The sequence below is a fragment of the Periplaneta americana genome, chromosome 16 (genome assembly GCF_040183065.1).
Source record: "Periplaneta americana isolate PAMFEO1 chromosome 16, P.americana_PAMFEO1_priV1, whole genome shotgun sequence".
Taxonomy (NCBI): domain Eukaryota; kingdom Metazoa; phylum Arthropoda; class Insecta; order Blattodea; family Blattidae; genus Periplaneta; species Periplaneta americana.
This window is the reverse complement of record NC_091132.1, coordinates 27,222,134-27,248,907: the sequence shown is the minus strand read 5'-3', so window position 1 is coordinate 27,248,907 and position 26,774 is coordinate 27,222,134. Positions and strand designations below refer to the sequence as shown.

Sequence of the window (26,774 nt, the reverse complement as noted above, 5' to 3'; positions counted from 1 at the left end):
ACTGAGCGAGAGAAGGACCTGTTTTGTGCAGAAACGTGTCCACGAACATTCCCTTAATACGTTGACCTAAAAAACCGATCTTCCTCTCGCTCAGTAAAATTTAAAAAAAAAAAATCTGAAAAAGAACTATCATAATATTATTAGTATCACAATATTACCAACCTTTACCCTACTCTATATTTTTCTTTTTTTCTATTATGGCATTATGTTCATTTTGTGTAGTGCAAATTTTGTTATTATTTTGTAATATGATATTTTTTCTCTTCAATTTCTGCTAAACTTCACTGCTAATGTATTTTGTGAACTGATGAGAAGGCCCTATGGCCTTAACTCCACAAATATAAGTAAATAAATATTATGTTATCCATCAGCGATGTATTTAATGGAGGAGAAAGAAACAGGTCACCCTACACCATAATCTCCTGGCTTAGTTGCCTTACGAGTGCATATTCATTGATGTCACTTATGAGAATAAAATCTGTCATCGAACAATTAGCTCAACAACAACATAGGGTAAACTGTATAGTGATTGACCACATAAGCTAATGAATAATAAAATAGCGGAAAACAGTGATAATTTATTGAGGGAATTTTAAAGGCATTGGGTCAAGTGAAGATTCAGAAACCAATCAAAATCAATAAACAAAAGAAAAAAGAAAATTGTAATGCAAAGGTAAATTAAATAAACACAACAAGTCCACTTTTACAGTTATTGACCTTCTAGTGCACGGTTATTGACCACACACTTATTAGTGATTGACAGTCTACTGCACGGTTATTGAATACTCACTTATTAGTGATTTAACAACACATTTTTCACAGTTTTCACTTTTTTTCTTGTCTGTTTCGTTTCACTTGTCCTGATCTTCCTCATTAAGAACTCGTCACCGGCGTAGCTCTATCGACTAAGGCGCTTGCCTGCCGATCCGGAGTTGTCATTCGGGCGCGGGTTCAATTCCCGCTTGGTCTGATTACCTGGTTGGGTTTTTTCGAGGTTTTGCCCAACTGTAAGGCAAATGTCAGGTAATCTATGACGAATCCTCGGCCTCATCTTGCCAAATACCATCTCGCGATCATCAATCCCATCGACGCTACATAACCTCGTAGTTGATACAGTGTCGTTAAATAACCAAGTTAAAAAAAAATTAAGAAAGAACTCTTCTTGCTGCCTTATTCGCTTCCTTTCTTCTCTTGCCTCTTGTTCCATTTTTCTCTTTTGTGCCTTATCAGAAGCAAGTGTGTGTCATTTCTCTGATGTTATTATAAATGGCTTCACCCAGCACTGGGCGAGGACCAAAGGACACTTTTCCTTCAACGGGATATTTGTTTCTGAACGCTAAGGTTGCTTTTAGGACACCAAACTTCTTGGCAGCTTTATTTAAACCAATTCCACTGCGGACAGGTTCTGTAGCGTTTCGTAAAGCTTCCTCTGTATAATGAACTTTACCTGGCTTAGGCATTATAATACAGTAACAGTCCTGTAAAAATCCCCATCATTTAACTGATAAAGTATATAGAATTGGAGCAAATTGGTCGTTATTCTAACAAATAATTTATAAACGACCAATCACTGTAGTTTGCGGACATTCACTTTATAGTGATTGACCACCGGGCATTTTATGTCATGTAAAAACTTTTACAAAATAATATTCTGTGGACGGAAACCTTATACCTTTTCTCACGCTATGAGTGTAGAAACGAGCACCAGAATTTATGAATTCTTTGCAGAATAAATAAATTATTGTGTGCATTATTCTTAGCAATTCCTCTAGTTACTTACACTTGTTTACGTTAAGCTGCATTTCCAATCGATTTCAGTCCTCTCAGACAACAGACACCAACTCAGAGGGATGAGCAGCGACAACTAACCACAAATAAGGGTTGTTACTAGAGGTTTATGCAGCAAAAAGTGAAATCACGATCGTAGCTTATTCACAATATACTTGAAAAAGGAAGCTGTCAATCACCGTATACTGATCAATAACTACCTAGTTTACTCTAAATAGGCCTATCTCATGTTTATAAAGTCAAAAGTTTTCAAGTATACATAATTTAAGTGAAGATTTCGTAACACCAGAGAAAATATTTGTCTAAAGTTGTAAAATAGAACGTAAGTGCATTGATAAATTAGAAGACAGAAACATACCAAAATCTATATGAATTTTCATAACTTTAAGTAACCCAGGAATCTTTGAAACCTCGGTTGCGTGCGAATATTATTCCAGTAGAAATCGGGGAAGGGGCAATTAAGCGAGCGTATAACGGGATCTTAAGAGAATAACTGGCTTGGTAATTGAATGAAGTTTGGACGTTCTTGTGGAGAAGGCCGCCCGGGCTCAGGTATCGGTGGTAACGTTGTTAAACTTGAACAGCGGCTCGCGAATTCCTCGCGGGTTAATCCAACTCTGAACAGCGCACGTCTTTCCATTAATTAGTAATGCTGAGGTGCAGTAAAAGCAAGAGGCGGAATGGCTTCCATTCCTCGAGTCGGGATTTCTGTTCGTGACGGACGTGCAGGGAAAGTACTGATGCATATTCATGATCACATGTAACTCTAACGTGTAGCACGCTGCAGAACTCCAGTGCATGCGCTGTAAGTAAACAACGTAAGGGAAATTTACTGCGCTCATTTTACTATTTAAGGATTTAATAACATCCCGTTAACATTCTACAATAAAAAGTTAAAAGATTGCACAGAAAACCGCACACGGCGATCTGACTCTCGGTCGAGCCACTCGTAGACTCCGGTACGTAGACAATTTGCTATTGAAGACACGCAGCTCATTACAGTATCAAGAATTTGACACACCACGAACTATAATCTTTTCGCTGTAAGAAAAATCCTAATGTAAACAATAGCACGTGACTGAAGTGAGCCTTCATTGGCCGCTGTTTGGCGCCATAGATTCTCAGTACGTGTTCATGTTAAACATTTCTGTTTCATGTTAAACATTTCCCGTTACTCATCATGTACGCCTAACCTCACTACTACGCATTCGTTTGCTTAGAAAACATTTACTTTATAATTAGTGTAATTAAATTATTTTAAACCTAGAGGACATCGTCGACCAGGAAGACCTTTAAGAAAACTGCTAGATGGGGCCGAAACAGGTCTACAGAGGCCTAATTCGTGAAGGATAATGATGATGAAATTATTTTAAACTTAGGTGTAAGGTCAACCTCTGCCGGACAAAGGAGTTATTCCTTCCAATCGGAGTAATCAGAACTATCGTCGGCAGGATTTATGACGAGACGGTCCACAACAGCTTCAGTTATCCTTTCCAGCTGGAACATGCGGTCTGATTGACTTGCTCTGAATAGATAACGTTGGATTCAACTCACTTAACTTATTATATACATTAAGACTATTTGTTTTTATCCGCTTTTGAGAGGGTTTCCACTCTTATGTTTAATAACCAAACACACCGAGGCTGCAGAAGTCATACTACAGTACCACGTGCTTATGTGAACAACTACGAGCTAAGTGACGCCAGCTTGGTGCAAGAACAGACTACCTCGGTATTATTGTTGGTATTCATCCGCGTTCATAGTACATAACAAAATATAAATGTAGCTTTTATTTTACATAGCGTTTTAAATATGAGTGAAGTTACATGTTTCATCATATTTAGCAACTAGAATTCAATTTTTTATTTTCCAATAATAAAATATTATGGTTTCCAAATAAGAACTATATTTTCCTGCGTCATGTGAGTGTTTCGACTGGGAGCCAATCACGGGTATGACAGCAACGTGCTTATGTTTACATTAGGATTTTCCTTACAGCGAAAACCGTATAGTTATGTTTTTTTTTTGACATAGAATATATCTTTTTCCACATCGTCTGTGAGCACCCGTTTCAGTCACCGGCGTAACTCAGTCGGCTGAAACGCTATGTTCGATTCCAACTAGAACTGATTCCATAGTTGGTTCTTTCCGAGGTTTTTCTCAACCGTAAGGGAAATGTCAGGTAATCTGTGGCGAATCCTCGACCTCATCTCGCCAAATACAATCTCCCTATCACTAATCCCATCGACGATAAATAATCTATTAGTTGATACAGCGTCGTTAACCTCTTCCCATACTATATATTTTACGAGTTTTGTGAAAAAAAAATGTTATATTTCTTTATTTTCGTAAAGAGGTCATTTAATACTGCAGAATCACTGTACATCACTAATTTTCTTACATACCTAAAAATCACTATGAAATAGACACACATTCATACCTGAATTATTATCCCGAGTTATCTCGTGCACCTTGATTCCAGCTCTGGTAGTTGTCCCACTTTGATTTTCTCCTGAACTATTTACCAACTTATGTTTTTTTTATGGATTAATTTATGAGGTACAATACCAGTGCTGTTATCAAGGCGTTAAATGTTGCTTGTCGTGTGATAGACTCGAAAGCAGGGTATTACGCACGGTGGCACATTGCATTCCGGACAGTAGTATCTGCTGTCCTATATGAGAGCGTTTTGGGAAGAATAGTGTAGTAGTCATTGAATATTTGCACCAGTACATCTGTTCTTCAGGTTTGTGAATAATGTTCTGCAGTATCACTATGCCCAAAAGTACACGTATTTCAGAGTCTGTAGTAGGCCGCCACGAATTATTTTCAGCATTCCACTTATTAGCATGCCGAATCGTCTCCTCGAATATAATGTTGATGAGGCCATTATTGAAGAATAATTAAAAAAATTGAGAATTATCGTTATCAGAAACAATGTTAAAATTTCAGGGAATGGGGACCTCGGAGGTGCAGAAGAAATGGTGCCAGATGTCTTCTATTCAAACCACTGTCGAAAAGACGCGACAGCAACTGATCTGCATTTGTTTATTGGTCTATAACTTCGTCTTCTGATACCGATGTTTCATTTACTGATCTTCTACAGGAATATACAGTATTCCTGGTCAAAAGTTTCGGAATCACTAACTTGATCCATCTTTACACAAAATAGCACAAAAAACACTAAATACAAACTGAAACCACCAAAACTAACTAGCATCTACTCACTACTGTGTGTGAATGCTATATGAGCATAGAATTCCACTCGCAAGGAAGAAGTACAAAAAACCACCATCAGATATACCAATATCACTAACTTCTGTAGCCATCTAATGAGGAAAAGGTTAATGAAAGAATGGAAACGTATATATTCGGGATATAATCCTTAGCAGCGAAAATGGGACTCAAAACGAGTTAACTCGGGTTAATAAATTTTGACACAAGTTAGCAACCCGAGTTAACTCGGGTTAATCGGGTAAGTGGTTAAAGAACCAAGTAAAAGAAAATACCTGTTCTGGGATCGTGGTGAAGAAAATGATTACATATGAAAATGCTTACTGTAAATACATTATGGGTCACAGTCGAATGCCTATGTTATTAGTAGGCAGGCCTTCAACATAAATGCAACATTTGTGACCACGTCCTATGACGCCACCTCCATTGGCTACGGAAATGAGCATAAAATTAACTGTGCCGCACAGTATCTCTCAGTAATATCTCGGCATCAAGAGTGTAGTCCGGGTCAGCTTACTTCATACCCCAAGGGTGAAACCTAACCATTTTTCCCCCATTACTATGTATGCTAGTGGATTGTGGCGATTTTCTAGTTTGCAGGTTGAATTTCCTTTTGTCAACTTCGTTTCGAATTTCGATACTGACAAATACTGCAAATGGTAGTGATTTTGTAACTGGTATGTTGGCAGCTGAGACAAATATCGACAATATTTGTCGGTACTGGAGTTCCATGAAATTATAATTTTACCAGATTTCTGAGCCAGTTACTGGAAGCTAATGAAATTTGAACATACTAATAATTTTAATTAATATCAGTATTAATATTAATACATAATAGTGTTATTTCATATAAGACACTAAGTCATTTAAGTTTAGATTTCGTCCTTTTAAATTATCTGATGATGCGAAAAAGGCCAAAACGTTAATATCCAGTTGAGATGTCATAGCAAATAACAATATTTGCAAAATATAGATAAATCATATTGATTGAACATTTTAAAATAAACTTATCAAAATGAAAATTTCAATTGAATTGAAAGAGGAGAATTGGGAGGACAACATTTAAAAGGTACGCAAACGCGTCCTTGCAAGGGTTTCGGGGCTGTAAGAACTAAATATGTGAGCTCCAAGCCTGTTGGCCACTAGTCTCACTCCAGGTTACGCTGCTCCACTGAAGGAGCTCTAGAAATTTTTGAAGGGGAAAACCGAAAATGGACGTAACCTCTTAGGTACTACATACGCGAGGGGACGGAAATGTGATCAAAGTGATCACAGGACGGGACGAGGAAGAAAAGTTCTGTTCATTTAGCTTTTATAGTACGGTAGCCAAGATATAAAAAAATGAATATCACTAAATTTTTGCAGGCCAATTGTGTACCTCCTTCCTTAAGTCAGTGATATTTATTTGTAATAATTGCAGCGAAGCGTACAAGTATGGCTAGTATTAAATAAACCAATGAAGTTACATTTTATAATCATCTGTCATTATCGAAGAATCTATTTTATGGACTGGGATGACAATATGCCTTCGAAAGTATTTGTTCTCCAAATAATCCCCCTTGAAATCGCAATGTTTTAACTCAGAATCCAGAGTCAAAATGCGATGCAGTAACCAGTTAGCCAGGGAAGAACCCTTAGTTTAATTTGTAAACTGGAAATTACAGTAAATTAAATTAACCAGGTTAAGGCGCAGGTAAGCTGTCTTGGGAGAGAGGGGGGGAGGACATCAAGTCTACAATAGCCCCGTGACCCGATCCTCGCTGGTGGTCCCTTATCTCCTTGCCAAGTCTTTGTCCGACTGAGCTTCCAGCAGAATTTTGCATTACATTACTACAATGCTTCTGAAAGAGCTGTTTTACGCTTTGTTGGGTGAACGACTGCGTGCGTGTGTATGTATGCGTGTGTGGTGAATGGGATGGAGCATGTGAGGGCAGATTTAGTGCCATCCACATGTGACACATACAATGTGCATTATGTGTAAAATGTTCAGCATAGAAATGTGAAACTCCGGACGCGGTACAGCTGTATTTCTGTAGCGTTACTCTGTAGAATTTGTTTCACTTGAAATAATATTGTACTACTAGGAGCAACATGGGTTTCAATCAGATATTTATGTGTTCATTGCAATGGTTTAATACTATACAAATTCCATAGGATACAGGGATATGAAAACTGGGCTCAAATTGTGTACAAAAATGTACATCATTTATACATTTCCACGCAACAATATTCTATTTTTCATTATATACAATTCGCACAGAGTATTATGATGTTTCAAAATGTGTATGAACAGCGGCGGCTCGTGATAAAATATTGCGTGTGTTCACAATTTTGTGTTCCAAAACCGAAGAGAACTTGAAACCATTTTTGATGAAGGTTGGGAGGAGCGGAGAAAAATTCTCTCCGGCACAGGGACTCGAACCCGGTTTTTCAGCTCTACGTGTTGACGCTTTATTCACTAAGCCACACCGGATTCCAGTTCCGATGCCGGACGGAATCCTCTCAGTTTAAGTTCCACCTTTTAAAATAACTACTGAAACTTTCCTGGCGACGTGATAATTCGAACTCGTCCGCCGAGCCCACCGTGAGACCCAAGGTCATTCAGCCGGAAAGCACAAAGCAAGACGACACGTCGGCAACGTTCTCGCCGCGGTCCGCACTAATAACAGCCAATCGGCGCACAGCTCCTCGGCTGACTCCCTCTGGCACTATAAATTAAGGAGCTAGGTACCCTCAGATATCGCGTATGTGGTACCTAAGAGGTTACGTCCAATTTCGGCTTCCCCTTCAAAATTTTCTAGAGCTCCTTCAGGGGAGCAGCGTAACCCGGAGTGAGACTAGTGGCCAACAGGCTTGGAGCTCACATATTTAGTTTTGTACAGCCCCCAACCCCTTGCAAGGACGCGTTTTGCGTACCTATTAAAAAATAGTCATCTGTATATCTATGCAGACGATACTGCCCTCTTGGCGATGGGCAAAACCTATAGATTAGCGTCCCGTAGATTGCAGTCGATCTTAGATCACCTCCAGCCGTGGTTCCACGACTGGAGAATCAAGGTCAATGTAGAGAAATGTCAGGCCATACTCTTTTCATTAAGAGCGAGGCTCGAAGACATACCACCACCACCCACACTTTTCGGACGAGAAATGCCGTGGATGAACCAAATTAAATATTTAGGGATCATTATGGACTCTCATCTCAACATCCGAGATCACATCCAATCCCTTCTTCGTAAGGCCAACGGGCTGATAGTTAGACACTATCCCATTCTGGCGGCCTTAACTCCTGACAACCTGAGGGTAGGACTTACCATGTACAAGGCCCTCATTCGCTCTGTCATTACCTATGCCGCACCCGCATGGGGGTTTGCGGCAGTGTCCCATATCCGTAAACTCCAAGTTGTCCAAAACCAGGTGATTCGACTCATTACCCATCTCCCCCGAGTCGCCTCGAGAAGAAAGTTCCATGATGAACTAGAGTTGCCAACCATAGACGAGTTCATTGCTCGACTGGCTAGGAACCTGTATGCGGAAGCTCGTGCTAACCCCAACCCGCTCATATCTGGCCTCGGCCAGTATGATCCTAGGTTACGGCGTAGACACCAGACAGATCCATTAGCTATACTATTGAGACAGGAGGACAGGGAAGCTGGCGTTACTCCCAGGTTTTGGTAGCCACGACTCAACTCCATGAGACTCCTTGGATAGTGCAACCGCTTTAAAATGACCTTGTCTTAACTGGGCTAAACAAAATCCCTCCCTAACAATATCTACTTTTGTTGATCGATGGAAGTATCATAGAGCCAATTGGCTAGTATATATCCATCGATTCATAGAGTCATTCAACCTAAGAGCCAACTGGCTAGTCTCTGATATTGAGACAACTCATCCTGCCTAAGGTTTTTCCGTGGTTTTCCTAAGGCGCTAAGACAAATGTCGGGATGAGCCCTAAAAGAAATGGGCCACGGACCTGCACTCATATCCCCATTAATCTCCCTAATTACTTTAAATTAATTAACTAATTACATCTCTCCCCCCTCAGATATTCTCTCTCCCTCACTCAGGGCAACTGCGGAGGGAGCGCCGCATTCTTCGGGGCAAGGTGTGCCCTTCTTTTTCTTCTTATTGACCTTCTTGGCCTGTGGCTAATCAGTTACGTCCATTTTCGGCTTATCCACTGGAAATTTCTAGCGCTCCTTGACTGGGGCGGCGAAACCCGAAGTGAGACAAGTGGCCAAGAGGCTTGGAGCTCACATATTCAGTTTTTCACAGCCCCTACTCCCCCCCTTGCAAGGACGTTTTTTCACGTACCTTTAAAGTTTCTCCTCCCACTTCCCCCCTCTTTCATTCCCCCCCCCCCTCAGATATCACTTAACCCTGAAGATGAGGAAGATGAACATCCTGGAAACGTCGGTGGATCACCAACTTATGACCTGGCTGGAAGCCCGAGAAAATTTCGAATTTCCACCTTTTAGTTTTCCCTTTTCACTGTGACACAGTGTATGAGGGTTGGCCAACAAAGGGAAAACTAAGAGGTGGAATTTAAATTCAGAGGATTCAATCCGGCATCAGAACTGGAATCCGATGTGGCTTAGTGGATAAAGCGTCAGCATGTAGAGCTGAAAACCCGGGTTCGAGTCCCGGTGCCGGAGAGAATTTTTCTCCGTTCGAGCCATCCTTCATCATATGATAATCCAGAATTCCTGCATGGAAATATCATACGTACTTCGGTACATCACAGTAATTTTAATTCATTTGTCAAAAATTTAATAAGTTTAATATAACTGTTTTGATTCCAAAGATTCACTAACGAAAAAGACCGTGTATAAGTTCAAAATACTCGTATATATTAAAAACAAAATAATAGTAATAATAATAATAATAATAATAATAATAATAATAATAATGATGATGATGATGATGATGAAAGTCCAATTATTTTCAGTTTGCTCATCGCGTTTTCTCGCATGGTATGTCATTATCAGAGACCGGGGGGTTTAGGCATTATGAATCATTAAATTAGGCAGGCAAAAAAGCATTATAAATAGCTAAAATAGACAGGTAAAAAGGCATTATAAATAGCTAAAATACGCAATAAAAGGCAATTACAAAAACCTTGCACTAGACTCACAACCTTGCACTTTTCACAAAGGGATTTCGGCAGCAAGAAAAGCTTTACGTAAGTCGAATGAAAATTGAGATTTTCGACTCGATGGTGCAATAATTACTGTTAGAAGCAAAAAAAAAAAAAAAGAATCGTCTTCCCAGTAGCTTTGGAAAGTGCATTCTTGTGTTTGGTTGTACGGATATGTTGCGATATGAAATATTTAGCTAGCTACAACAACGTCGCAATGAAAACTGAAACAAAAATAACCGTTAAAAATAACGTTAGACCCGCACTCATTGTTGCCTTGTCAAATAAACACCAGCGATAATTAAAACGCTTACTGTTATACATTTTTGAACGGCAGCACTCATTGTTGCAAAGAGAATATCAACTGACTAAAAGACATGAATATATGTTTGGTGAAGTCACTTTCATTGTAACGGTTATAGAAATTAATTAAAATATACCTGAAGGCAATTTTTAATAATAAATTAATAAATAATAGATAAATAAACAAATAAAGGCAAAAAGCATTTATTTTGTAAATTAGGCATTTATATTTAAAAAGGCAGAAAAGGGCAACATAAAACTGTGACGTTTCAATCACAAAGGTATAATTCGTGCCGATTTACTTTCAAAATGAAGATAGATTTAACACAATTAAAAAGGCATTCTGCCAAAGTTCCTGTCTCTGGTCATTATCATTATAGCATGATATATATTATAACTGAAGTACTCTGAGATATACTTATTCACGAACTACATTCCCGTAGCAGTACTGTACACACACCCATTCTAAATAAAAGCTCCGTCAGTGAGACTGCTAACACCTATAAACTAAAATATAGACTATTTTCTACCTCTATAAATTAATAATTATAGTCTGTTTTGTCGTTATATTAACAAAAAATTACACGTACGTTTTTTTTTTTAATATTAAGTACACTGTAATGTGGCCCGAGGTCAATCACTAGAGTAATTAATGGCCCCTCATGGTACAAATATTGGGTGCCCCTGTCTTATATCATACGAAGAATAGAAATAATTATACCGACGTTTGGTAGCGCTCCTCTTGCAATTTACGTAACAAATATTTGGTTACCATGGAGTTTCAATTAGATTAAAGGTAAAGAAAATGTTAAAGGATATGAACAGATTGCAGAAAATAGTTAGAAATTATTCAAGTTATATACTTTATTGTGTTCTAAGCTCAATAATTGAATTTAATATATTATATATCTATTTCACGTTCAGCTTGGATTGCTATATATTAGCAAGAAACAGCTGCGGTTTTAGAAAATGTTTCGATTGTCATATTTATAAAAGCGAGAACGTTGTGTGTAATTTCTTACCCCACGTTAAACGGCTTAAAGAACTTCCTGAAGCAGACGATGTTAAACACTTAGGTATGCATTTAGATCGCCGCTTAACATGGCGTAAACATATTGAAACTAAACGTAAAGAATTAAATTTTAAAACATCAAAAATCTAATGGTTATTGGGATCTAAATCAAAACTGTCATTAGAAAATAAACTTCTTGTTTATAAAGTCATACTAAAACCAATCTGGACATACGGCATCCAGCTGTGGGGAACTGCTAGCAACTCAAACATTGAAATACTGCAGAGGTATCAGTCCAAAACTTTACGTTCCATTGTCACTGCACCATGGTATGTACGAAATGATGTCATTCATCTTGATCTTAATATATCAACTGGAAAAGAAGAAATCTCTAAGTTCAGCAAAAAATACCTGCACCGATTAAGTCAACATCCGAGTCATCATGCATTAAATTTGCTGGATAATAGTCAAACAATAAGAAGACTTAAAAGGACCAGTGCTCTTGACCTTCCATTACATTTTACTACAGCTATTTAAAACATTGTTATTTTTGTTTTGGAGTGTTGTAATGGGATAACATCTCCACTCATGTCATATTCTTTTATAATATTTACTTATTGTCTATTGTAGACAGATTGTAAATGTGGCATAATTGTAAAAAAAAAAAAAAAAAAAACGTTAAACACCTAAGAACAGGCCCATACGAGCCAAGCCCGCCGCATTCTTATCTATTTGCTTCTTGTATTCGGTGCATCTTTTATTAAGGTTTCAAATTCAAATTAACGTTTCTTCCTTGATTTCGAATTTGATTTCTAGTAAAAATTGGAAGACAGTACTACAAGCCTAGCTTTGTACTAAAGAGCAAATGAGTTCTATATCGTGATGTGAAAACCTAGTAGAATTTAGGTACCGTACAATTCAAATAATATGACTAGTTATTATGTATGCGGCTTCAAACTCGAACAAATCTACAGTGATAATAAATCTGTAGCCAAAATGTTTCTGGTAATTTTCGATTTGCCAAAAATAATTAGTGTTAACATGTTTAATTAACCATCCTGAAACCGAAAATCGCTTTTTTGAAATTTTTGTTTGTATGTCTGTCTGCCTGTCTGTCTGTCTGTCTGTCTGTCTGTCTGTCTGGATGTTTGTTACCTTTACACGCGATAATGGCTGAACCAATTTATATCAAAATAGAAATACAAATTAAGTTCGTTGTAACTTAGATTTTAGGCTATATGGCATTCAAAATACTTTATTTAAAAGGGAGGTTATAAGGCAGCTTGAATTAAATAAATCGAAATATCTCCCTTATTATTAATTTTTGTGAAAAATGTTGCATAACAAAAGTTTCTTTAAAAATGATTTCCGATACGTTTCATTCCAAGTAAAATTTTGATGCGACCAAATTGCACCAAAAACGGATGTTCTCTGAACCAAAATGATCATATTTTCATTATTTGCATGTAATAACAATTAAGAAATATGTTAAAGGAATTATCATTGCATTAAATGAGTGGTCTCTGGACCAAAATGATCGCATTTTAATTATTTAAATACAATTTAAATTAAGTGACATATTAAACGATTTATCCTTCTATCAAACACGAATGTTCCCTGGACCAGATGTCCTATTGTAATTATGTAATTACTTTAGATTTATTTCTAACAAGTGCAGCGGAGCGCACGGGTACAGCTAGTATAAAAATAAGAAAAAGAAATCTTATCCAGTACTCACCTATCTTCGCAGCTGCACAGGTGAGCAGTAGGAAGAAGTGGAAAGCTAGGCCCAGAAGCAGCATCTTGTATGGTCAGGGGAGTTCTGTAAATAGAAAGAAAAGGCAAACAGAGGTTAGTCATTCTTTGGGAGTTTCGGTGAAAGTTACCAGCCGTGCACACAGGATCATGAATATTGTGGGAAGGTGTGGCGGAAAATCTCGCCAACAGTTCAGAGCATATTTCGGCGACTGGGGATGTATTGGTCGACTGTTGTGTTCATTACATTATTGTGACTGAGTATAAAGGCCCATTCACAATGAAAATTAAACATAACCGTAACATAAATACAGAAGTTTGCGGCCAGGTTACCAAATGGGATCATTCACAATGATTTACATAAACACTGACATTAACATTGCCGTTAGACATTATTTTCAAAAAACTACAAATAATGCCCATGGCTTGTCAGTATATCTTTTCATTAATAATCTTCCTCGTATGTAATCGTGAAAACTTTGTAACTAATTCAACAGTTCATAGCATAAATACACGTCAAAAAATGACTTTCATACTCCATCGGCAAGTCTATCGTGCTATCAAAAAGGAGTGCGTTATATGGCAGTAAAAATTTTTAATAGCCTCCCTATCGATATTAAAAATTAAACTCAAAACATAAAATTATTTAGGGCCAAATTAAAGAAGTACCTAATTTCTCACGCCTTCTATTCTGTAGGTGAATTCATGACATTCAATAACACTTCATGAAATTGATACTAAAACTATGTGTTGTACTAGTAGACTATATTGTAAATCTCGTCTGTATATATTTCATCTAGACTGTGATTATTAAATTAAGGGTGGTATTCATAGACATTTCGCAGCACGCGCTACGAGCGTACTAAGCTAGCCCCGGCTATCCACTGGTTACTAGTACAGAATTCAAATCATATCCTATCGCTAACACTGGTTTATGAATACGAAAAACGCTGATCATCCACCGGAAGCCCGCGCTAAAAATGTCTATGAATACGGCCCTAAGACTTTATAATAGTATTACGTTTTTTGACTTGTTCCATATTCTAGTTGTAAAGCAATGTATGAATACCATGGAATGTTAATAAATACAATACAGTACAACATGAAAGTTAGCAAACTCCAAACTTTCATGCTTATGCTTACATGATTCGCAAACAGTACACAATCGTGGAGCGCTGAAGTATACGACAAAATGAGGAAATGGCGTTGTTGTTATGTTTCCATGGTTACCAAGTATCTTTGCGGTTATGTTTATGTTCCCATCGTGAATGTTCTTGATTTTATCGTAACGTTTACATTTTTAAGTTAACGCTTACATTATGTTTAATTTTCATTGTGAATGAGCCTTTAGTGTTTGGCAAATAATGGAGACGAAATGGCTTTGACTGTAGCACATAGAATTATTATTTTGGGACCTGCTTAGTGAAAAAGAAAGGTTACAAGAAACCGACACGTTATCCGAAAACACGAGTTCCTTCAAAATCATACGGGATCTTTGTGTAATAAAAAAAGGACTGCTGTAAATGAAAAATACAGATGGAAGAGTTAATGACATTGAGTGCACATGGAATTGAGTCCCAAAAAATCTTTGAAAATGTAGGGTGGTCACTTTGAGCAATATATTTAAATTTGAAAATTATGTTTAATGTCCTGTTTCATTTAATTATTATTTAAGCATTTCGTATATTCATTTATAAATTAAACTATATATAATATAATATGTAAAATATAATATAGTTCTCTGGATGAACTTTCTTTGTTTGAATATCTGACGTGATAGTCCTCACTAGTGAATTTAAAAATAATTAATATAAAGGAGCTCAAAATTTCAGAAGATCTCTTATATTTTCTTTGTTTAATTTTAAAACTAACCTAATTCTCATAATGTTAATATTCTTTTGTTAATATTCAAGTCGACTTGTAATAAACTGCAACATTATATTCATTCTGTAATAAACATACAATACAATATAATATACTGTAATATATCGATGACGTTCAGGTAAAAGGGCTTATCCCACAAAATAAAAATTTCAGAAACTGTTGTAATTAAATTTTAACACATTATTATTAGTTAGTTTATGTGAATGAATGTAAACAGAATTGTCAAAAAAAACATATCTTTACGTTTTCTAATTAATATTTAACTACCTAATTACACTAATTACAGCAAAGAAGCCACATGCAAAAAAATGAGAATTACGCCCTTTTGCCTGAACATCATCAATATAATAATTATATTTAGGGCTAGAATTTTGATGAAATTGCATCTTTTTTCTAGTAGCCAGAAACATTGCTGCTTTAGTACTTATATGTTATGTGATAAATTGAGTGTTTTAAGACATATTCGTTAGGGCATTTTTCTTTTTCATTTTTGCCTATTTCGGCTCATAAGAGCATCTTTTGTTTTATTCGGTCATTTTTTAGGCATTTTCATTTAATTTTGGCCATAAATTCCCATTATTAATGTAAAATAATGTTTATTTCCTTTGATATTTTCTTTACATAATTTTGTTCATTAATACCCATTATTTTGTATAATATTTTAATAGTTTTTCTACGCAAATATTGCCATTTTAACGTAGTTCACCCCATGTAATGGATCAGTCCAACCACCCCTTCAATATAGACTCCTCTATACCTGCTAATTCCTGATAAGAGTGGCCTTGTGGTGGACTAGATGGAAACTACATCAGGTAAAATAATTAAAGTGTGCTATCATGTAAAATTAAATAAACTTAAATGTTGGTGCTAGAATTTAATTTAATTACTAGTATAAATATTAAGTAGTACAAGACCTCTCTTCCTAGTAAGCCAATTATGTAAGATCAATTTTTAGGGCATTTTTAAGGGCATTTTTGAAAGATTTTTAAGTTATAAATGAATTGTTTTAGAACATGTTTTCATGATTTATAGACCATCAAAGTCCTTGCTCTAATTATAATATTCATTCATTCATTTATAGTGTTCTGCATAAGGCAGGTCTTCAACTGAAAACCAAGCATTCTCCAATTTTTCCTAATATAATATAATATAATATAATATAATATAATATAATATAATATAATATAATATAATATAATATAATATAATATAATATAATATAATATAATATAATACAATACAATACAATATAATATAATATAATATAATACAATACAATGCAATATAATATAATATAATATAATATAATATAATATAATATAATATAATATAAATATAATCCTATACAGGATGAATCGTAAGTAGCCTAGTAATTAATTTCAGGGGGTTATTCTTTGAGACATTTCAAACAAAAAAAAAAGATAACAAAACTTTGTTCCTTCTTGATTCCTTTCCGAGATAAAAAATTGTTGAGGTCTATATGAAACACTTTATAGCGCGTTTTGGAAAACCCATTGATTTAATTCTCATTACAGTCAGTCAAATGAAGAGGATATTGTATTATGATAACAAATGATTGAAATAATGTTACTTTGTCATTTAAATGTGCAGAAATTTGGTCGGAACAAATGTAAGTATTCGTTTTGAAAAGGAATTTTACAATATTACATTTGTCCGGATAAAATGCTTTCTCTGTCCAATAAAGCATTGAAGTTGGTTTTACTCTCATGATGCTTTTCCTCTGTTTTTAACTGTGCATTTCTTGATATCATTTTTATAGGCTTAATTATGATTTGTTCTGCCAGATTTCTTTCCCAATCAGGTCATAATTTTACATTTAATACAAAGGGCAATATGTGGTAAAAAAATTAAGTAACTATTTGAAGAAGGATACACACTAAGTATACTGAAAGTTTGAAAAATGCCGAAAGAAGTTAAATATGTCAAGAAAAAGGGATGCAACCGAAGAGTGGCTTACATACAGTTACAAAACTATTAAAAAGTACACTTGTAAGAAGAGTTTAATGCTGATATTTCGGAATATTAAGTTTAAAGTGTCATTCCATATAAATTAGCCTTTTTTTTTTTATTTAAGCCACTTCGTCGTATTCCGGTCCCCTTAAACAAAATATTAGAACTTCAATTCTTTCGAAAATGAATATAATTAGCCGCTTCTCTTTCCTAATCAGCAATATCAGAAAGCCATGTTCTAAAATTTTCGTTTCACACTTTATCTAATAACAGGTGTACGTCTGGAAACAGGTTTCACTTAGTACGACGTTATTCAAAAAGTAACACGGGCAAGTAACATCCCACTTAGCGGTTATTCAACACTTCAGTTTTGAGCAAGAAATTCTTCCTAATTATATATAATATTACGTAATATATCTAATTATTGGATTATCTTAGTGAGTGTTGGAACTGTCGATTGCTGAAAATGTAGCACGATAAAATCTGTACGATTTCTTCGTAATACAAATATAAAAAAATATTTTTTTTTCTGTTATATTACGTACTGCTTTGCCACGAAATAAATTGAACTGCAATGAATGGAAGTCACCTATATACTATTGCTCTAAACATGATATCTGTTCAGACTGCATTATCTGACCATATTGTGCAACACAAAATCTTCTCACGCACGATCCAGGGGGAAATGTACACACTGTGTCCTCTACAGTGGCGTTCGTTGTACAACTGTAAATTCCCGACGGCATTTGCCTCAGCGAATTTTGTTTCCTGGGAAACACTCTTTGTTGAATAGCTGCAGAAATCATTTTCCGTCTCTGTTTATTAGTTGTAAACTAAGGCAATATAATTAAAGTTTATTAATTCATTTTAGATACCAAAATACGTTGTATTAACACGTAGTTGCAGTATTATGTAAGAAGCTATGTATTTAAGCTAAAATTAGTGAGTTCAGCTTGTTTTCTTAAATAATACCGCCGCTGTGATTAGTGCATGTGTATAATGTTTTATCCAAATATTTCGAAACAACAAACACCGAATGCAAACGAGGGTGGGGTTAATATTAATATACAGAAATAGTCATTAATTTTATACCTTGTTCAATTAATAAATAATTACCGGCCAAATTTAACCTAAAATATTAACACAAAACACACCCCGGAATTACATACAGCTTCGTTAAATCAAACAGTATAAACCAATGATTTATATTTGATGTCGCATTAGAGTTTTATGATTTCTGTGCCATTCAATGTATAAATCCATTTACACAACATGTGACGTCGTATATTCAGTGAGGGAAATGCGTCAGTTGTAGGGGCGTGAATTATTACAAATGTATTTGCAATGTCAATGAACTAGCCAACAAAATATAGGCAAGTGTATTCATTAGGCAGCATGGAGAAATTTTCACGAAAAATTGAGAAGTTGTAGTGTTTAGTTCTGATGTTTTCAATGTTTTGGAAGTAACGGGTATCCTATTGAAAAATATATCTGTCGCCAGAACGATCAATTTCAACTTAGCATTATATACAACAAACTAGGTAGTAGGTCTACATTGTACAACAATTCATTAAGGCAGAGATGTTCGATCATCCAACCATTACAGAATCGAAATATGGATAGCATGCAAGTTTACTTTAGACACGTATATGAATTTTAATGATTCTGTAAAGCAACCGTGGCGAAAATGTAACTCACGAGCACATTGTGGCTCGCAATGATAGCTGTGCATGTCTCTTGCTCCCCCAACCCCCACCCTCTCACTCACTGGAGTCAAACTTCATTCCATTTATATTTTTCTCTGACCTGCGAGTGGCGTATCGTCGCAATGTCTCTCTCGAAACCATGTACCTCTACAAAAACGAAAGTTTCAAGTAGGATGGGAGGACGCATTTTTTTGCTGCCAATATGGTGAGAATATTAAAGTATGATTTGTTCACAAGTATTACGAGGAAACGGTTGTATAACATAAAACGGCATTAAAAGTTACTACATGTTACTGCTGAAACATTAAAAGGTTGTGTTATTATTATTATTATTATTATTATTATTATTATTATTATTATTATTATTTCTTTCCTTTTTCAGCAGATGAACGAATAATACGGTTAGGTCTTCAATTTAAAATCACAGATTTACAATGTAATGTTACAATGAAAGCTAGATGTAAGGACTTGACATATGTTGAACTTTTCAAATCCTTGCCAAAAAATACTGGCAGTAAGTGACATAATTCCCGATTTTGAAACTCTGTCGCAGAGACATTCTGAAGGCAGTTAATTTTAGGTTGTGATAATGTGTCCTATGTTTTCTTATTCATTCTTTTCTTCGTTACACGTACTAAACATCAGTTTGTAACCTTATACTGTATAAAATTATATTTATGTGTTTGACGTAAGGAAAATGAAAATCCGTTAATAAATCAGACAGTTGCTTCACTTCCCCTTCGAGTGTCCGCCTACCTCCATAGGTGCTATGCACGTTGCAGGTTACACAGTGGCTCGGCGCACAATTACATTTTCGCCACAGCTGCTGTAAAGGCACGTGATAAGGTTAGCTGGTTTAAATTGTTTGAAATATCAAGAGTCAGATGATATGCATAATATTATTAAAATGAAGGGGAATTTATACTTGGGTCATTCAATAATTAGTGGCAACATTGGAATTAGCAACAAAGAAAACATTTTTGGGCTAGTCGCATTGTTGTAGTGCTCATAAATAATCTCCTTCAACATGAAGAACCCGCCTCCACACCTCAGGGAGACGACGGATGCCATTCACAGCGTCTTGTTGTACTGATCTTCGAACAGACTGCTCTACTGCTGCTATAATTGCCTGTTTTGTTTTAAAGTGAACTCCTCTAAGTGGTAATTTCATTTTCGTTAAAAAGGTCAAAATCACATGGACTCGTATCTGGAGAGTATGTAGGATGCTTCAGAATTTCCCAGTTCCATCTGCGAAGTAAATTAGCCACAGAGACAGCTATGTTAGAGCGAACACCATCATGCAGCACAATAGGATGAGAATTCAGGAGATTTGGACGTTTACGGCGCACCGCTGGTTGTAAATGGTGTTCCGGAAAGTAACTGCACTATGCAACATTCACACGATTTCCGACAGGAATTGAATGGGTGAGAAGGATTCCGTCAAAATCATAACCAACAACGGTGTTCTTACAGCGTTCACTTGCCGATTACGGTCTTCCAGCTCCACATTTTGCTGCAAAATGTACTCGTAGTCTATGCGTCCACCTAGCCACGATACGATATGGTGAAGTCTCTCTACCACAAACTTCCAGTAATGCTGTATGGCATTGTCAAGCATTCTTGCCTCTTGCAATCCGAATTTCAATGAAGCATCTTTGTTCATATTTGCTAAACATTTCAGAGCGTTACAGATAACAGTCTACAAATTAAACTCACAACAAACATCTTATATATGAGACTATTGTCTTCAAACTCACAGATAATACACATCAGATGCTCTTCTTTCTCACTGTCATCAGCTTGTATCATTTACCGCTGACAGCGCCACATACATACATTGTTGCCACTAATTATTGAATGACCCATGTGTAACATCTCAGGAGTTATTATAGGGTAAATGCAGGGAATTTAAGTGTAACTCCTTAGGTAAATTAGGATTTTCTTCCAATTTAATCTCACAATTGCATTAATTTCTAATAAAAGATTAGGAGAAAATTGTAATTAATTTATTATAAAATTATTCATAACTGTAACCACTTTGTTTCCATACGTATTATCAAATAATAATGCCTCAAATGAGTGAAAGAAAATTTTTTGTAAGATCGTGTTTTTTTGTTATATTTACAGCTATTGTTTTTAGGCCTTGAAAGTTAGAATTCATCATCATCATTATCATCATTTCCTATGCAGCGCCTCCAATTTCAGAAAAAGTGTAAAGCTCAAAATGTTACCGGAGGGAACTGGACTCTAGAAGAAAGTCGTACAATAGGAGAAATCTTGTTGCAATTGAAAGTGTGATGGACATTAAAGTTTTATGAAGTCTGAGCGTGGGGTAGATGTAGAGACCTTTGAAATGTAATTTCTATTTAATTACTCGCTCATGAATATTGGAAAACATGTGACGGAACATCCGAAAGGACAGAAAATTTCTCCACTCAGTTTCCTGACGATCCACACTTGCTTATACATTACTGAGGAAGACGAACTTAGCGGAGGATGAGATAGAGGGATGGGCAGAATGTATTCTATACTTACGGGGTATATGGTCCAATTACGAGTACACCTGTCCCTCCTGGAGAAATTGAGAAGAATGAATTAGTAGTTGTTGAATTCAGCCTGTAGCTGTGGTATCTCCAAGGCTGAATGCAATTCATTCTTCTCAATTTCTCCCAAGAGAGACAGGTATACTCCAATGTTTAAGCTAGAAAATAAATAATTGTCGCAAAAATGCACAAATTAGAAATTATATTTGTGCAATATTGTAAATAGTTCTGCAGAAAGATAAAATAATTAATACAGTATGCAGAAATACAAAGTTATGTAATTTGTTTCTTGGAGTTGTACTACTTTTAATCCATCTTACCATACACTAAATATATTTGTGTAAGTAAATATGGGGAATGCCTGTTATTATTCGGTTGAGAAGCTTTTGTCATCCAGTCTGCTGTCAAAAAATCTGAAAGTTAGAATTTATAAAACAGTTATATTACCGGTTGTTCCGTATGGTTGTGAAACTTGCACTCTCACTTTGAGAGAGGAATAGAGATTAAGGGTGTTTGAGAATAAGGTTCTTAGGAAAATATTTGGGGCTAAGCGGGATGAAGCTACAGGAGAATGGAGAAAGTTACACAACACAGAGCTGTATGCACTGTATACTTCACCTGACATAATTAGGACCATAAAATCCAGACGTTTGAGATGGGCAGGGCATGTAACACGTATGGGAGAATCCCGAAATGTATATAGAGTGTTAGTTGGGAGGCCGGAGGGCAAAAGACCTTTGGGGAGGCCGAGACGTAGTTGGGAAGATAATATTAAAATAGATTTGAGGGAGGTAGGATATGATGGTAAAGACTGGATTAATCTTGCTCAGGATAGGGACCAATGGCGGGCTTATGTGAGAGCGGCAATGAACCTCTGGGTTCCTTAAAAGCCAGTAAGTAAGTAATTAAGTAAGTAATTAAGTAAGTAAGTAAGGAAGTAAGTAAGTAAATCATTAGACTTAGGTATGATTAAAATCAATTACTGCTGAATTTACATCACATTAAAATACGTTATTTTAGGGGCACTCTAAACATTGAAATTCTTTACGACTAGGCCCTTCAAGATAACTGCAGAGTGCTAACTCTTTTTGCTGGAAGGCGGTTTCTAATTCCAGTTTTTACAGGATTCATGCAACTAAATCCTCGCTCACAATTTACATTATGCGTTGGAATTGTATAAATCAATTAAAATAAATTACTAGTGTTAGTTGTGTAAGCATGTGCGGCTTACAGCTGTTTCGGTGCTTCATCACACCATCCTCAGAGCCTACTAGATCTCGGCGTCATCTCGAACTTCGCTGCCTGTTGTGTGGGTGCGTTCGATTGTTGAAAAGTGTTGAAATGTGATGTTAAATAGTGTGTGTGTTCTGAAATTAATCTGTGTGTTGAGAATTTGATCGGGTGTGTCTTTCTGTGTCTGCATATTTCATATTGTTCTAGTGTGTTGAGTTTTCGGTTTTTGGGTTGTATGTGTAGGATTTCCATGTCTGTATTTATGTTATTGTATATGTGGTTAGCATTAGTTATGTGTTCGGCATATACAGACATGGCATATACAGACATGGAAATTCTACACATACAACCGAAAAACCAAAAACCCAACACACTAGAACAATATGAAATATACAGACACACCAAAACATACCCTTATCAAATTCTCAACACACAGATCAATCTCAGAACACACACACTATTTGACGTCACATTTCAACACTTTTCAACAATCGAACGCACCCACACAACAGGCAGCGAAGTTCGAGATGACGCCGAGATCTAGTAGGCTCTGAGGATGGTGTGATGAAGCACCGAAACAGCTTAAGCCGCACATGCTTACACAATTAACACGAGTAAGATCGCCATTTAATCAATTATTTATATTCAAGTGTTAAAAGTAGTGTACGAACGATTCAACATAGAAGAAATTGTTCACTTAACTTACATAAATTGCACCAACTCTGAAATCCATTCCTGAACACCTATAGCTCAATACCTTCTTCAACATTGTCTATGCCATTAGCATTTCATTTAAATTCAAATTCTCCAGAACTGATTATTTCATACACATCTCTAATTTCATTTTATTCATTACCATCTTCGTTTCTGAACTCTAATGTGGTTACATTTACATTGGAAGTTTGTTGAATTTTTAGAAGTCGAGTAGCAAAATGCGACAAACCCTGGTATACTCGTAATTAGACCAAATACTCTGTAGGTATAGAATATATTCAGCCCATGCCTCTGCCTCATCCCCATCCTCCCCTCCAAACAAACAAACAAACAAACGAATACATTAGCTGAGTGTGCATATTTTAGAAATGATGTAATTGCAGAGGAAGGAAACATCAACCTGCAAAATTTTAACATTTAATTGCTCAAAATTCATACTGCAAAACAGACGGTAGAACCTCTCGACCATTATTATATTATGAGGTAATTACACATCTCACATGCGACAGACAGTTCTATAACTTTGTATAAATGGAACTAATCCACTAAATTCTTTTCTAGGAATCATAGATGTCATCTAATCGAAAATTCATGTAACTCCTTTCTATTTTGTATTTCGATATCTAACTATAATAATATTATCCCCATCATCATATACTTTGAGAAATGAAATTATGAATAAATTACTTTTTGCTGATGACAAGTCATAATTACTTTGCTAGGGAAGTCAGAAGTAATAATTGAGAAATTTCAAAACCTAGCAAAAAATATTAATTTCAGAATATGTATGATAAGACTTTCTTGTGTTAAATTCTAACGTACCTTGTTTACACGTTTCGACCTATTTATGGGTCATCCTCAGAACTGGTCGTTATTGGTCTTGGCGCCTCTTGTTTTTTTTCCTGTGAGGGTGTGTTCGTGTGGTATAATGTAAAGTCAAAGAGTGTGTTCTGAAATTGAGTTGTGTGTTGAGAATTTCGTATATACAGACACACGAAAACACACCCCAAGAAATTCTCAAAACACAACTCAATTTCAGAACACACACTCTTTGACACTCTTTGACTCTACATTATACCACATGAACACACCCTCACAGGAAATAAAACAAGAGGCGCCAAGACCAACAACGGCCAGTTCTGAGGATGACCCATAATAGGTCGAAACATGTAAACAAGGTACTTTAGAATTTAACACAAGAAAGTCTTATCATACATATTCCGAAGTGATACAGTGTTAAAAGTTGTGTAATCAAGATGTACAATATTAATATTATAATCTGAGTGTAGTAAAGTTTAGAAATTTTATACATGCAAAGCCAAATTACTACGTACGAATTATACTTTACTTGTTGAAGTAAAACAGTATCAGGGAAATCTATTTAATTTTACAGAAGATAGGCCTCTTTTTTAATGTTTTCAGAGCACCAATGATTAACTTAATGTGTTTTCGCTCACAAAATATGAAACAACATAATGTGTAGTCAATATTAGCTCATATACAGATCCGAAAAACACACCCCAAGAAATTCTCAACACACAACTCAATTTCAGAACACACATACTCTTTGATTCCACATTACTCTACACAAACACACCCTCACAGGAAATAAAACAAGAGGCGCCAAGACCAACAACGGCCAGTTCTGAGGATGACCCATAATAGGTCGAAACATGTAAACAAGGTACGTTAGAATTTAACACAAGAAAGTCTTATCATACATATTCCGAAGTGATACAGTGTTAAAAGTTGTGTAATCAAGATGTACAATATTAATATTATAATCTGAGTGTAGTAAAGTTTAGAAATTTTATACATGCAAAGCCAAATTACTACGTACGAATTATACATTACTTGTTGAAGTAAAACAGTATCAGGGAAATCTATTTAATTTTACAGAAGATAGGCCTATTTCTTTAATGTTTTCAGAGCACCAATGATTAGCTTAATGTGTTTTCGCTCGCAAAATATGAAACAACATAATGTGTAGTCAATATTAGCTCATATACAGATCCGAAACGTTTGATATGTCTACATTTATGACATGTCAGAAATATCTTACTCACGAATAAAAACACAAATTACAGTAAGTTCTAAGAATGGTAGGAAAATTGGCAAAATTAGTGTAGTAGTTTAATAAAAGTTTGCAGAAAAATCTGATAACTAGGGCTAGGATTTTGATGAAATTGCACCTTTTTTCTAGTAAGTCAGAAACATAGCTGCTTTAATATTTATATGTTATGTTATAAACTGAGTATTTTAAGACATATTTGTTTGGACATTTTTTTTTCACTTCTTGCCTTTTCAACTCATAAGAGCATTTTTTGTTTTATTCGGTCATTTTTTAGGCATTTTCATGAAATTTTGGCTATAAATCCTCATTATTAATGTAAAATAATGTATATTTCCTTTGATATTTTCTTTACATGTTTTGTCCATTAATACCCATTATTTTGTATAATATTTTAATCGTTTTTCTACACAAATATTCCATTTTAACGTAGTACACCCCATGTAATGGATAAGCCCAACCACCCCTTCAATATAGACTCCTCTATACCTGCTAATTCCGGGTAAGAGTGGACTTGTGGTAGACTACATGGAAACTAAAAGTAAAGTAAATCCAAGCGCTACAGCCCATGAAGGGCCAAGACCGACCAGCTGACTGCAGATCTCATGTCCACATGCCGACGCAGAGGTGAACGATCATACATGGAAATTACATCAGGTAAAATAATTAATTACAGTGCACTACTTAGAAAAAATTATGTAAAATTTAATTTAATTACTAATCTAAATATTAAGTGGTAAAAAAACCTCTTTTCCTACTAGGCCAATTATGTAAGATCAATTTTTAGGGCATTTTAAGGGCATTTTTGAAAGATTTTAGGTCATAAATGCATTGTTTTTAGGACTTTTTTCATGATTTATAGGTCATCAAAATCCTAGCCCTACTGATAACACAGAACTGTACATCCGCAGGTGTTTATTCACCACAGGACTCAATGAATATTACAAAATTGTTTTGTCTGTGGAGAGCCACTAGCAGTATGGAAGCTACGGTTCGGCATGTTATTTCTCAGCAAAATTCTGATTGTTTATGTATATGTTTCTAAATTGTTTTATTCTCGCAAACGAACTGAAGCAGATGGCACTATTTGTTTACTGAAATACTGCACCCTCAGGATATTTTTCAGGAGGCAGTAGAGAATAAACGTCGAGGTAAAAGAACACTATGATGGAACATCGACTGCCGCAGGACATTGGTTCATTTTTCTCTTAAATGCACCTCAAAAATCAATTTAAGCCAAGTACGGGTATGCTATAGATTACTAATGATTTCCATTATTCATGTATTAGACGCTATAATTTCATAGACTACATTCCACGTCATTTCCTGGGACTTAAAAAATGTATCGCTACAGAATCCCAATATGTATGTGTATATATATATATATATATATATATATATATATATATATATATATATATATATA

General features: G+C 35.6%; 1 protein-coding gene across 3 annotated transcripts in view; it reads right to left on the bottom strand.

The window, feature by feature from the left end:
* The window catches only part of LOC138716251 (cyclic GMP-AMP phosphodiesterase SMPDL3A), a 1,162,941-nt gene that overhangs the window by 779,575 nt on the left and 356,592 nt on the right, over positions 1-26,774 (bottom strand). For all 3 annotated transcript variants that reach the window (XM_069849108.1, XM_069849110.1, XM_069849111.1), the window contains exon 2: positions 13,210-13,293. In XM_069849108.1, the coding sequence (XP_069705209.1) occupies positions 13,210-13,273 (64 nt within the window). In that variant the 5' untranslated portion in view covers positions 13,274-13,293. The remainder of the gene's footprint in view (positions 1-13,209; positions 13,294-26,774) is intronic.